At 43.3% G+C, this 15,016-nt stretch overlaps 1 protein-coding gene across 3 annotated transcripts in view; it reads right to left on the reverse strand.

Annotated features, from left to right (window-relative positions):
• The window catches only part of CEP89 (centrosomal protein 89), a 73,407-nt gene that overhangs the window by 53,216 nt on the left and 5,175 nt on the right, over positions 1-15,016 (reverse strand). For all 3 annotated transcript variants that reach the window (XM_030297632.2, XM_030297634.1, XM_030297635.1), the window contains exons 3-4: positions 10,861-11,019; positions 7,285-7,465 (exon numbers count right to left, since the gene is read on the reverse strand). In XM_030297632.2, coding sequence (XP_030153492.1) covers positions 7,285-7,465; positions 10,861-11,019 — 340 coding nt within the window. The remainder of the gene's footprint in view (positions 1-7,284; positions 7,466-10,860; positions 11,020-15,016) is intronic.

Here is a 15,016-nt window from a genome sequence, read left to right on the forward strand (position 1 = left end):
GGCCTAAAGAATTTGTGACAATATCCTAAAAGCCACTCTAATTTAAAAGTATGAATTTAAATAATTTCTTTTTAATTTTTTTTAATGTTTATTTATTTTTGAGACAGAGGGAGACAGAGTGCGAGTGGGGGGGTACAGAGAGAGAGGGAGACACAGAATCTGACACAGGCTCCAGGCTCTGAGCTGTCAGCACAGAGCCCGATGCGGGGCTCGAACCCACGAACCGTGAGATCGTGACCTGAGCCGAAGTCGGACGCTTAACCGACTGAGCCACTCAGGTGCCCCTGAGTAATTTCTTAAATTCCTTGGTAATTAAAACAAAACTTGTTTGGGTATTGAAGAAAGGGAAGGAAGAGGCAGGCCAGCCCAGTGGGAGCACAGACCTCAGTGATGCCGGGAACAGCCTTTCCTCATTTGCCTGCAGCACACATACCAGCCTCCTTCGTTCTCTTCCTGGGTGGCCCGGCACCCCAGATTTTAGAGAGGAAAGTGTACAAGCTATAATTACTGGGGTAATCATTAGGGGGGAAAAGTATAATTTGCAAGCTAGTAGAGGGAAGGAAACTGAACTGAAAAAAATCATCAATTCAAAGAAGAGAAGACAAAAAAAAAAAAAAGAAGAAAGGGACAAATGGAAAAAATAAAGATGGCAAAGTTAAATTCAAATATATCCATATATACCTTAAATATAAAAGGACTAAATGCTTCGGTAAAAAGGCAAAGAAAAAATCGGGCAAACCTGCTTAACAAAAACTGTATATGCTGCAGTGTATAAATGGAGGAATAGGGTGGTATGTGAATTATATCTCAGTAAACTTGTTTTAAAAAACTATATGCTGTTTAAGGGGCGCCTGGGTGGTTTGGTTGGTTAAGTGTCCGACTTTGGCTCAGGTCATAATCTCATGGTTCATGAGTTTGAGCCCCACATCGGGCTCTGTGCTGACAGCTCAGAGCCTGGAGCCTGCTTCAGATTCTGTGTCTCCCTCTCTCTCTTGCCCCTCCCCCACTTACTCTCTGTCTCTCTCCCTCTCTCTCTCAAAAATAAATAAACATTAAAAAAACAAAACTATATGCTGTTTACAAGACACAGATAAATCTCAGGATAGGGAAAGGTTGAAATGAAAGGATGGAAAAAAATGGACCGTGCAAACATCAAAAAAACCGTGGAGAATGTCAGAATAGATGTTAAAGCAAAACACATTTTTAGAGATAAAAATGTTCACTTTATAGTGACCAAATTTTCAATTTATCAGGACGATAGAGCTTTAAGCTTATACATAAGTAACAACGTGGTTGGATGCAAAAGAATACATGTTCTGGAATTTCATGCAGATAAGGTTCAAAAACATGCACAACCGATTGTGATGTCAGAAGCCTTCTGTTACTCAGAGGAGGAAACCTGCCAACACAGCAAGGAAACTGCAGTGTGGATTCCCGTGGCTTTGAGAGTGAGATGGCTGTGACACCTTACTAGTGGGTTGGGGTCCCCACTATTCCTTGGCCTCCAGCAGAGATAACCTGGATGACACAGGGCCCAGCCCATGGGGCATGGCCACCTTCCCAGATGCCTCTCCTCACATCAGTGATGCTAAGGGAAGAAGCCCACCCGAGATGCATTATATACTCATCAGAAGTAGAGCAACATGAGGGTCCAGCAAGCCCCGCCTCGGAGGAAAGTCAAGGCAAGGGTGTGCTAAGAACATGCGGGGAACCAAGAACTAACTCTGGAAGGGGCAATTCTGCTTTGCAAGGTGGAAGGACCTCTGGAGATCCAACAACATGCTGGACGAAGGGCTTGGGAATCCATGTCTCCTCACCTGCTGCATGGAGGAGACCCTACAATGGAAGACAGCAGGGCTCACTCTCTTGGTGACTTCTGCACGTTGGCTGGAGTGAAGACTTGTGCCTTACTTGCTATCCCGGCCTTCTCCTGCTACCGATGGGGATGAGGCTCATGCAGAGGAGCTTGTACTGGTAGAGCAGAGTCATTAATCCACATGCACATAAACTAATGGGGGTATCTCCGTCTGCACGTGGGCATGTGTGGGTAAATGCAGAGGCCACAGGAGTCTCGCCACAGCAGGCAGGCACTGCTGCACTGGCCTCTCAGTAATCAGCGCCCTCCTTTCTCCCTTGCTAAGAGATTCCTGATTTGGTTTGGCAAAAATGGACTCAGCTCTAGGGTACGATGCATGGGTTCCTCTTCCCCTGAGCCAGTAACTCGTCAAGGGATGGGCATGTGACCAATGAGACTCCTGCTGGGAAATTTCTGGAAAAAAAATGTCTTCCCTGATAAATACAGAGCAACATAATGAGAAGGCCCTTACCCCACTTCTTCCTTTCTGGTTTGGGACCAGGACCCACTACACCCACTGGTGACCACAAAAAGGAGGCCAAGGGTATCTCAGGCACCAGCTTTCTATAGGTGTGTAAAGCAATATTAGAATCTCCTGCCCTTTGCCTTTGTTAGGTCAGAGAGTTAAATGTCTATTATTTAAACCTTATGTTTGTCTATTCCATTTTTGCAGCTGTAAGAATGACACAGATTTCAAAGTGGCCACAGGGGCTACTGCTGGAGAGGAGAGGAGGGTTGGAATAAGAGCAGGGTCTCAGGGCAGGCTGCCACTTTAGTGCACTATCCACAGCTTTTGTAAGAAACATGTATTCATGCATTACCTATGTAACAAAAAGAAAAATGTAAAGAAACTGAAGACTATGGAGAGAGAAGGGGGACATTCCTCATCATTGACAGCAGCAGCAGCAGTAGAATGTCCACTAGTCCCTGGCCTCCACAAGTTTCTAGAGAGAACTGGTTTACCCCTGCATGAATGGTTCCTCTCTGGGCTTCCATCCAAGCACATGGCAGACACTCAAATATCAGTTTGTTGGTGGGTGGTTGGATGAATAAATGAACAAGTGAGTGAATATACAGCACTTTATGACAAGATGCTCTGCAAATCCACAAACACAACTATAGCAAGAATGATGACAGGAGAGCTTCAATAACATCCTATCCATGATTTCTACTCAGAAATGGTAACAAGGCATTTAGACTACACTCTCCTCCCTTAAAACCTACTGAAAGCAATCAGAAGAATGGGGGGGGGGGGGACAAAAAAGAAAAGAAAAAAAAAGCTTAGTCAATGGCAGAAAACAGCTACCAAATCTAGGAAATCTGGAACAGAAGGAAAATGCCAAAAGCTGCTAAACCTCCTCAGGCTTCAGGCATGAAGACCCTTGTAAAACCACAAAGCATCACAGTCACAAAGGTCCACAGTGATGCTCTGATGGCTGCAATGAGAGCAAGGGTGCAAATGGGCCCATGAGAAGTAGTCATTCCCATAGGGCAGAGGTGAGGGGAGAAGAATCTAAAGGGACACACCAGTGGAGAGCCTGCCTCCACTGTCCAGAATCCAGCCTCTATTCTCTCCAAGAGATGAAGGACAGCACACACTGATATCAAGAACCCAAAGAAGAGATACATGAGATCAAGAGAAGTGATAAGGTAACAAAAGATGTGAAAAGTAAATTTGGAGAACTAAAAACCAAAAGGAAAAATAAATTCAAAACAGAGGAGGTAAAAGCTGTACTTCTAGAAGCAAGAACACACAACAACAAAGAGCTGACAAGAGAGATGAGGAGAGTATGCAGAGGAAATCACAGAAAGTGACAAGTGACTACAGAAAACATAACAGACGTGGAAGACAAACAAAAGATGGCCGACAAATGTATAACTGGTGTTCCCAAAGGAGAATGAAACAAATAGATGATAACATTAACATAGGGAAGGAAATGTTCCCTGAAAACAAAAAAGGGGGAGGAAAATCTCTGTCTGAAGAATTAAATAACAAACTAAAGTTTACGAGAGAAGGACAGAAAATAATACACACCACAATTAATTCTGGTGAAGTTACTGAACTGCGGAGACAAAGAACAACCCTACCAAGGTGTCAGGCAGAAGAATCAAGTGACCTCAAAGGGAGAAGCAAGCAGGGGGGAGCTCCTTCCCGTCCCTTGGCTGTTTCCCTTGGCGGTCCCCCAACATGGTCTTATACCCCTGTACCCTTCCTTTGTAACACTTATCGTAACTGTGATTGATTAACTAGTGATGGTGTGACCGTGGACTCTGCCTTACACTGCTTCTCCAGCACCTAGCACAATGCCTGGTACTCACTGCACACCTGGTAACTGTATGTTAAATTACTGGCCTGCCCAAAGACAGCGTCCTCCCTAACACAGTCCTTTATAGGATGAAGAAACGGAGGTGCAGAGAGGTTATCTGACTTACCCAAGCCATACAACTGGGAAGTAGAGAAGCGGGGACTTGAACTCAGGTCTCTGAATGCCCATGGCACTGTTCTGTCCACTGGATGCTAGCATCGCATGAACTGACCACAGATTCACGCACCCCACTTCCCCTGCAGCCTTACTTTTGGGTGGCACCAGTAAGAAAACTGCTGAAAACAAGACTTGCTTTCCATGTTAGGCCATTTCTGGGCGGGTGCACACTTCCCATGAAGATGTTTGCCCAAACTACCCTGGAACACAGAGAGAGGCGTGAGGTACAGATTTAAATCCAAACTGCCTGATTTGGGTTGCTGTTTCCTTATCTTTCTAGTTTTGAAAACTGTTTACTTTAAAGAAAGTAAGAATGATTCATAAAAAAGGATAAAATCCTAAATTTTTACATCAGATTACAGAATGTAAATACAGAGAAGGCAATTTTACTTTTTTAAAAAATATTAAATGTACCCCACAGGCAGTATCTCCTTCATAGCTGGTGCCATCTAGTGGTTACGTAGCAGTCTTACATGCTCCACACACCCACTTTTTTCCCCAAAGATACATACTTCAATCATATAAAATTAAGAATAGTTGGCCAGTTTCAAAGCAAGCTTTATGTCTAAGAAATATTCTCAACAGGCACAGGACAATAAACACAAAGTTTAATTCTAAAAGAGAAAATTGGCCGCCCTGGTCTGAATCCTGCCTCTGTTACTGGATGGTTGGTTGGGTAACTCTGGGCAAGTCACTTACCCTGTTTCTTCACATACTTAACACCAAGGGTGTGAAGTAAATGAGAAGGTACATATAAGCTGCCTAGCATACATTAAATGCTCAGAAAATGTCAACGTGTCTTTTTCCACCTATTGTCTAGCCCCTGAACCCTCCCCCACCTACCTAATTGTAAGTCTGTGGGAAATTGAGATCCCTTTCCAGCTTAAAGGGCCCTTTCATTGCTGCCATCTGCAACCGGCCAGGACAATGTACAGACTATGATGACCCTTTCCAATCGCGATCAGTTCCTAACACTCCATCTCTGGTTCCTGGGCTGTGTAGGGAAGGCTTTCCTGTTGGCTGGGACGTACAGAAACATGGTGACGGGCATGCATATGCTGCTGGTGGGAAGGCAAAAGCAAAAAAAAAAAAAAACAACTGCTTTGGAGAACAATCTGACAATATCTAGTGTGACCCAGCACACATAGGTGCATGTAACAAATGTGCGAGGAAATAACCCAAGTGTTCATCAGTAGGTATGTAGATAATAAAATTAAGGTGGATTTATCTCAAAACTGTAACACTGAGTGAAAAAAGCTTGGGAGACAGAATGACTGGTTTAGTATGGTGACCTATTTGCTATAAGAAAAGAATTGTACTGTATTTGTGTGCTGACGCTTATTTGGAGAATAAAGAATAAAAGCACAGACTTTGAGAATGTATTCCGAATCCAAGAGCAGATGGCCTTCCAGGGAGGGAGACAAAGAAGATTTCAACCCTAACTGTAACTTCATTTCTTTTTAAAAAAATTGAAACAAGAAAAGATAAGATGGCATTACTTGATCATTCTGGAGAATGAGAACACTAATGTGTTATATTACTTTCTACTTTTCAATTTTTTTCCTTGCTGGTAGCTATAGAAAATGCACATTGTTCAGCTTTAATATAAACTGAAATGTCAAACAGCTTTCTGAAGTCATGGTATCAATTCACACACCTGTCAGAACTAGATGGTTCCTCTATATCCTCACCAACTCTTGATTATTGCTAGCTGACTTGCTCTAGTCTTCAAATTTTAAATTAAAACAATTATTTCCCTATTGCCCATGGGTCCTGAAGCAGCCATGACAGATGTGCCTACAAAATAAAACATCTGTCTTGCTAAGGACACAGAAGGTTGCCTGGGTCGCTATAATCTCTTTTCTATGGGAAACGGGGTAGCAAGCTTCACTTCCCCAAATAGTTGAGTGATACAACTCTAGCTGTAACCTCAGTGCAAAATGCTGGCCTGAGAGCATGCAGACTGAGGGGCAGTGGGACCTCCCCTGGGCCTTGTGGAACCCCGCAGCAGAATCTCCTCTGGGCTCAGCAGCCAGCTGCCTGCTCCGGGACTCCTTGCTGTAGAGAAACCTCCCTCCGCATGTTACAGTCTGCCTATGTTAGCAAGTGATAGTTAGTTCATGAAATGCCCACATAAGGATTCCTCCAAATGAGCTCCCTAGGGCCACTGAACATGTGATTCAGTACAGTGGGGCACAATCCATAGAAATATAATCAATATGAACATAATCTGATGCTGCAAATCTGTATATACAGTCACTCTGAACACATGTCATAGTGACAGTGAAAAAGAGAAAAGAAAAAGAAATTACAGTGCTATCTTTTGCCACGAAGGAAATGGCACCATCCAGTTCCCCAAACTCTGGAGTTGAAACCAGAGCAGCTCGGGCAGTGGTGGAGGAACGGGGCCCTTCAACCTCTGTGCCTCAGTTCCCACTGTGTGATGGTGCCATAAATGCAATCTACTTCACTGAGGCAGTGGGGATATGTGCACACAAGAGCTTGGAACAGAGACTCAGACATGGTAAGCGCTCAGAGAATGCCGGCTACTACAGAGACAAATGGCGATGTTCCTCTTGTCACGCATGAATTTAAAGAAAGGCTGCAACATGCGTGGCGACACTAGAGAAGTGATCGGAAAAGTAGCTTGGGCAGGGGGGCGGGCAAGGAAAAGAGCAGGCTTTGCTTTCTAGCACTGGATGGAAATCTACATTAAGAACGTGAAGATGATTATTTTTGCCTCTGGAGGACATGTCTTTGGATGATAAAGGAAAGAGTTGGAGATTGTAGCCTAACCAGATCAAAAATGAGACTGCCCACGTTAAGAGAAATAGCCCCCAAACAAAAGCCAATACAAAAGAGAGAAAAGCAAATCCTTCCTAATCTACACAATTTACGGTAAGTTAACGTCAAGGTGCAGAAGAAATTCTGGAATGTGACAAATACCTGATTTCTGTGGGGCACGGCATACATAGCCTCCCCGAGACCTCCCTCATCCCTGCGGGTGCCGACATCAGCCGAGTCCATGCAGCTGGACGACAGGTGTGTGTCGGAATCCTCCTCCCCGTAGCCCAGCATTTCAAAGGACGGCAAAGAAGTTCTTCTTGTCTCATTCTGCCAATTTGGTCTGTATTACAATGTTGAGAGCGAAATAAACAAACAAGCAAGCAAGCCACTTAACGTTTCACATTGGTATATAGACACGTGTTAGATGCCCTACCTCCAAGTCCCTGCCATAAAATTATTACAACTACAGGGGCGCCTGGGCGGCTCAGTCGGTTAAGTGTCCGACTTCAGCTCAGGTCACGATCTCGCGGTCCGCGAGTTCGAGCCCCGCGTCGGGCTCTGAGCTGACAGCTCAGAGCCTTGGGTGGAGCCTGTTTCAATTCTGTATCTCCCTCTCTCTCTGACCCTACCCTGTTCATGCTCTGTCTCTCTCTGTCTCAAAAATAAATAAACGTTAAAAAAAAATTAAAAAAAAATTATTACAACTACATTACAAAATATACAGAAGCTAAAGGAGGAAGTCATCCACTAGTCCATCTCTTTGTACACTCGTAGCATTTCTAGTTTCCTACCTAGGTTTTTATAGCTCCTATCACTGCATACATATATGACTTGCCTCACTGGCAACATGTTTTTAAAGTCAAAATGTTAAAAGGTAAGACTCATGTAGGTACACCAGTTTAGTCAGCTACTCCCTGTACTTAGGGGTTTTTTCCCCCAATTTTCACTGTTGGTTTGTTTGTTTGTTTTTTTAGTGAGCTCTACACCCAATGTGGGGCTCGAACTCACGACCCCAAGATCTGGAGTCAGCATGCTCTACTGACTGATCCAGTCAGGCACCACCACCACCACCCCTCCACCCACCAATTTTCACTGTTATATATAATTCTGGAATGATCATCAATGTGCCGATAATCTCTTCCGTATTTAGCATTAGTCTTATGAATCAAATAACCGTATGGTAGACTGTTGAATCAAATGGTATGATTATTTGCTGGGTCTACAAGCTTACTGCACAAAATCATTTCACCAATCAACTCCCCAACCTGGGACTACATTAGTAACAATTTTCCAAAACTGGTCAAAAGAAGTTAAACCTCATTGTATAAATCTGCATTTCTAACTGAAACAATACATTTCCATATATTGGTTTTATATACTTTGCTTCTAGTTTAAATATATATATAATTAATATAATTAAATTATATTATATATAAATTATATTAATTATATTATACATAATTAAATGTATATTAATATATTTAATTATATATAATTAAATGTATATTTAATCAATATACATTTAATTATATTAATTATTTAATTATGCATATATATTATATATATATTCATATACTTTGCTTCTAGTATGTCCATTACAATTTGAAATTATTTTTTAATCTATAAATATAAAATCCTGACTTTTTATTTACTGCAAATATTTTTTCTATTAATTCCATTGTGCATATGTAATTTTTTTTTTAATTTTTTTTTTTTATAACGCTTATTTATTTTTGAGACAGAGAGAGACAGAGCATGAACGGGGGAAGGGCAGAGAGAGAGGGAGACACAGAATCGGAAGCAGGCTCCAGGCTCTGAGCCAGCAGCCCAGAGCCCAACGCGGGGCTCAAACTCACGGACCGCGAGATCGTGACCTGAGCTGAAGTCGGACGTTTAACCGACTGAGCCACCCAGGCACCCCAGGCTATGTAAATTTTTTTAACGTACAGATGATTAAACAACATTTTTTTTTACCTTCTAAATTATTAGTTTAGAAGTGCATAGTAGGCAGGCATCTCCTTCTGAAAGGTTTGGCAAGATTGGCATAGGATTTCGTGGTCTTATTTATGTGTGTGCACAGATTAATCCTTTCATTTAACAGGAATTTGTTTGGGTTGTGAACTAGGCAAGGCTCGAGGCTGATTTTTTTTTTCTACCATTGCTAATCACTATACCTTCGAATCCTTTTCTTCCCCTTGCTCTGTGGGGCTGCCTTTATGATACAGTCACAGGCAAACACCAGGGCGCCCTAGGGCATCCACGTGCACTTCTCCATCATGGAACCAGTCCTGTTTTCACTAATTCAAGTACGCATGTGATGTGGTTGGGCACCTGGGTGGCTCGGTCGGTTAAACATCCGACTCTGGACTTCGGCTCAGGTCATGATCTCATGGTTTGTGAATTTGGGCCCCAAGGAGGCCTCTGTGCTGACAGGGCAGAGCCTGCTTGGGATTCGATCTCCCTCGCTCTCTGCCCCTCCCCCACTCACGCTCTATCTCCCTGTCAAAATAAATAAAAATAAACTTAAAAAAAATCAAGTATGATGTGGCTAATCTAGCCCTTCCCCACAGTCATATTCTTCCTTTCTGGATTTCCTCTGATGGTCTTATCTGCTTATTCTTTCTAGTGAAGCTTAGGATCATTTCCTCATCTTTAGTTCTTATTTGGCTAATTCTTACCAGGAGAAATACAGGCTGCATTCAAACATCTCAAAATGAAGTCAAGATTAAAATGTAAAAACCAAAAACATAAACATGTCCTAGAAGGAAGGAAGGAAGGAAGTGAGCATTTATATAATAGGAAAGATCTTTCTAGATTTCACAATACCGCCAGAAACTACAAAGACTGATAGATCTTACTACATCAAAAATATATGATATTTGGTACGCAGAAAAACGTCCAAAAACAAAACTGAAGAAACACGACAGATAAAAGGCAAATCTGGTCGTGTATCCCCAACCCCACCTCATAAGCCCTTAAAGCCCTCAGTGTCTTTCCTCCTGCGGCTCCTGGGTCGGTGGCGGGAGGGGGACACCAAACCTCAGAACAGGACCCCTAATGTATCACCAGGTTGGCCCCTGCCCACCCCTCCAGGCCATCTTGAATGACTCCCCACTTTACCCGAGTGCCCCCAGCCACAAACATCTTCCTTTAGCTGTTCACAGGTGTTATGCTCCCTCTTCTCTGTCTTGAAAGCTCATTCCAGCCCCACACCGACCATCCCCCGCAAACCCTTGAGCCATCCCCAGGCGCTCCTTGTACCTTCCTCAGCTCTGTCCTCAACGCTCTCTGCCTCAGGAGGAAACCCCCCAGCCCTATGCTGGCTCTCATCCAGTACAAGCACCAGAGAAAATGATGCTTGAGGGTCCATAGGTGCCAATGAAAGTAAAATCAGTGTGAACGCCCAGAGAGAAGACACATGAGAAGCGGTGGGTGACAACTCTCGCCATCTAGGTTGTGGCACAGAGAGAGTCCGTGAAGGGCGAAAGGCAGCACTGAATTCACTGGCTCTGTGCATCCATGAAAACAACCAGGGCTTTCACAAGCCATAACTGAACAAGAGCCACTCTAGAGAAAATTCTGATATGATTCGAAAGCAATCAACGTCCCAGGACAGTGTCCCTCTGCCACTGGTGACGAAAACCTGAGTACTAAGCTCCAGTCATAACCACACGCACACGCGAGCTGTTTCTCCTCCACCCGGAGAAAAGTGAGAGCCAGCAATATGGTCCTTACTGAAGCCTCAGCTCTGAGGTGGTGGCATAGGGCTCGATGAAACTGTCCTTGTCCACAGAGGTCGCGTCACTCTCAGACAGGGATCTCTGACGAGGCTGAGGAATGGCAACGGTCCGGCCTGTCAGGCTTGTTGTGAGGATGACTGCAGCCAGGGCAGACCTAGGGACAAAAACATCCCAGTGAGAAGGTGACACCCAAACCTGCAAGCTGAAGGCTGACGACAGGACGTAAGAATGAAAGAAGGTTGACCTATTCTACGTTTAGTGCGTATTTACGGACCATGTGCCTGTCGTCTGTTATGTGCCATCAGACAACCTCATTCCATTATCACGCCAACAGATATTACTGTCGTCTCCATTTTCTCATAAAATATAAATGACTTGTCCAAGATTTCCTAGCTCACAGGAGATGGGTCCAGGTCTCTAATCCAGAGAATCTATACTCAGGCAGTTTCCTATTAAAATGGAAGATCAGAATGGAAACAAAACAAAACAAAACAGGGAGATAGAATAAGATAAAAAAGATTTCAAAAGGCATTTTAAAAATACTTGCAAATTATTCAGAACTGCAATGCTGGAAAGACAGAGTAATGGATTTACCCTCCCACTTGAGAAAGCAAAACAAAACAACAGATTTACAGTTATGTCAGCTTAATTCCTGAGAGAATTTCCAGGTCACGGCACAGGGAGGTAGAACTGAATTGCAGCCAGGCGGACCTCTTGAGTTGTGGAGACGGAGGTGAGCATCCGGGAACAGCACAGCAGACAGAATTCGCAGGACAGAGTATTGGAAAGGACAGAGCTAAACAGAGAGCTCCGGAAATCTGCAGACAGCCCCCCGAGCGTTCACAAAATATTCCTCAGTGTGGGAATATGAGGAAACTATCCAAGCCTGGGGGAAGAACCATCCACAACGATTAGAGGATCAGTGCCAGGTGCTTACGCATGGCTGGGGACAGTGCCTGTTCCCACCAGACAGATGGGAAAGAATTATTAATCTACAGGACGCTGGGTACAGTACCTGGAAAGGTCTTGCCTCAGGGAATAATTAGCCCTAGACTGAGCACTGCTTCAGGCTGTACCTAATGAATCATAAAAACAAGACCCAGAAGATCAAATCAGTCTCCAAGTAACTTAACTGTATCCCAGAACAAAATTCCAGAAGATTTGTCGGAATACAAAAGTGTCCAGCACACAACAAGGCGAAACTCAGAACAGTGTCTAATCCAGGATAACGAGGCATGCAAAGAGACAGAAAAACATGACCCTAAATGATGAGAAGAATAGAAACCCATTCAGAACTGAACACATATGTTAGAATTAGCAGAAAAGGACACAAAGACAGTTGTTAGAACTAGATTCCATGTGTTCAAAAACCTAAGTAGGAACATGGGAGATTACTTTTATTAAGTTTATTTTTGTTGAGAGAGAGAGAACCAGTAGGGGAGAGGCAGAGAGAGGGGAACAGAGGAACCTGAAGTGGGCTCTGTGCTGACAGCAGAGAGCCAGATGCAGGGCTCAAACTCACAAACTGTGAGATTACGACCTCAGCTGAAGTTGGGACGCTTAACCGACTGAGCCACCCAGGTGCCCTGAAACACGGGAGATTATTAAAAAAGACTTGAATTTCATAAGCTGAAAATTACACTGGGTGAGATGGACAGCAGATTACCCACTGCAGAAGAGAAGATTAGTAAAGTTGAAAGCAAAACAAGAGAAAATATCCAAAATGAAACACAGAAAAGAGAAATTAATTTAAAAAAGAAAAGAACATCATGAGATGTGGAATTAAAAACGCTATTGTTTTATGCTTTAAGCCACTGAGTTTTGGTGTAATTTGTTACACAATAGTAGATAACGAATACAATAATGCCTTTTCATCAAATGATGCTGGAACGACTGGATATCCACATGCAAAAAAATGAACTTGAGTCTGTATCTTCTACACCATATTCAAAACTAAACTCAAATTGAATTATAGGCTTAAAGGTAAAGGCCCAAACTATAAAACTTCTAGAACAAAATATAGCAGAAAATCTTTGTGGCCTTCAGGTAGGCAAAGATTTCTTAGATATGACACTGAAATTATGATTTGTAACAGAAAAAAATTGATATGACAAACTTCATAAAAATTTAGGAACTTCTACTCTTTATTTTTTTAATGTTTATTTATTTATTTTGAGAGAGAGAAAGACAGAGGGAGAGGGAGTGTGAGAGAGCAGGGAAGAGGCAGAGGGAGAGAGAGAATCCCAAGCAGACTCCCCGATGTCGGTGCAGAGCCCGATGTGGGACTCGATCTCACAAACCATGAGATCCTGACCTGAGCCGAAATCAAGAGTCAGACACTTAACCAACTGGCACCCCAGCCTTGTGCTCTTTGAAAGACATTGTTAAGAGAATGAAAAGACAAGCCATGTATGGGAAGAAAATATCTGCAAACCTCTTATTTGGTAAAGGACTTGCATCCAAAATATATAAAGAACTCTTGAGGGGCGCCTGGGTGGCTCAGTTGGTTGAGCGTCTGACTTCGGCTCAGGTCATGATCTCACAGCTTGTGAGTTCGAGCCCTGCGTCAGGCTCTGTGCTGACAGCTCAGAGCCTGGAGCCTACTTCCGATTCTGTGTCTCCCTCTCTCTCTGCCCCTCCCCTACACGTGCTCTGTCTCTCTCTGCCTCTCAAAAATGAAGAAAACTAATAAAAAAAAATTTAAAGAACTCCTGAAACACAGTAAGAGGAACACAAACAACCCAGTTTTTAATAGTGGGCACAAGAGGTGAACAGAAGCTCCACCAGAGAAGATATACAAATGACAAATGCACATGAAAAGATGCTCAACAGCCTTGATTATCAAAGAAATAAAAAAAAAAAAACCCAAAAAACAAAAAAACAAAAAACCCCACCACAATTGGATACTACTACACACCCATTAGAATGTCCAAAATTTAAAAGATTTGCCAAGACAATCCCTCATGTTCTTCCTTTCCAACCCACGCCTGGCAGAATGGGTCCCACAAAGGGGGCTGGTGAGAAGGGCCACTCTGTATCCAGGAGGCAGTGACTGGAGATCACCCCACCAACATTCACCAGTGCATCTGTGGAGTGAGCTTCAAGAGATATGCCCCCTTGGACAGAAAGATCCAGACAATTGCCAAGAGGGCGTTGGGAACTTCAAATGTGCGCATGGACTCCAGGCACAACAGAGCTGCCCGGGCCAAGGAATAAGAAGAAATGGCCCATTCCAGATGAGTATACGGCCATCCGGAAAGCATAAGGAGGACGCAGATTCACCAAACAAACAAGCTCTATACATTGTTATCTATGTACTTTTTGCCACTTTCAAAATCCTGTAAACAGGCAATACGAGTTAGAACCAATGTCAAGTAAATGTATAAAACCACACACACACACACACACACACACACACACACGACTGACCAAAGTAAGTGCTGGTGAGGATGTGAAACAACTGGAACTCATATAATACTGGTCAGAACACAAATATAAAAACTTTGGAAGATACAGTGACAGTTACTTAATAAATATATACCTAGTACATGACCCACCTCTTCTACTCCTGGGTATTTATCCGAGAAAAATGAAAGCATATGTGGAAAACCAAAGATTTGTGCACCAATGTTCACAGCACCTTTATTTCTACAATAATAAAACCCTAAAACAACTCAAATATCCCTCCACAGGTGAATGGAGAAACAAACTGTGACACATCTATCATTCATGTCATGGAACACTACTCAGCAATGAAAAGCATGGATTACTATTTTCACAACAATATGGGTGAATCTCAAAATAATCATGCTGAATCAAAGAAGCTGGCACTGGGGCGCCTGGGTGGCACAGTCGGTTAAGCGTCCGACTTCAGCCAGGTCACGATCTCGCGGTCCGTGAGTTCGAGCCCCGCGTCAGGCTCTGGGCTGATGGCTCAGAGCCTGGAGCCTGTTTCCGATTCTGTGTCTCCCTCTCTCTCTGCCCCTCCCCCGTTCATGCTCTGTCTCTCTCTGTCCCCCAAAAAATAAATAAACGTTGAAAAAAAAAAAAAAGAAGCTGGCATGATTATCTTGTGTAATTCCATGTACATAGAATTCTAGAAAATGCAGACTAACCTCATGTGACAGAAAGCAGAGCAGTGGCTGCCTGGG

The sequence above is a fragment of the Lynx canadensis genome, chromosome E2, assembly GCF_007474595.2.
Source record: "Lynx canadensis isolate LIC74 chromosome E2, mLynCan4.pri.v2, whole genome shotgun sequence".
Classification (NCBI taxonomy): Eukaryota; Metazoa; Chordata; class Mammalia; order Carnivora; family Felidae; genus Lynx; species Lynx canadensis.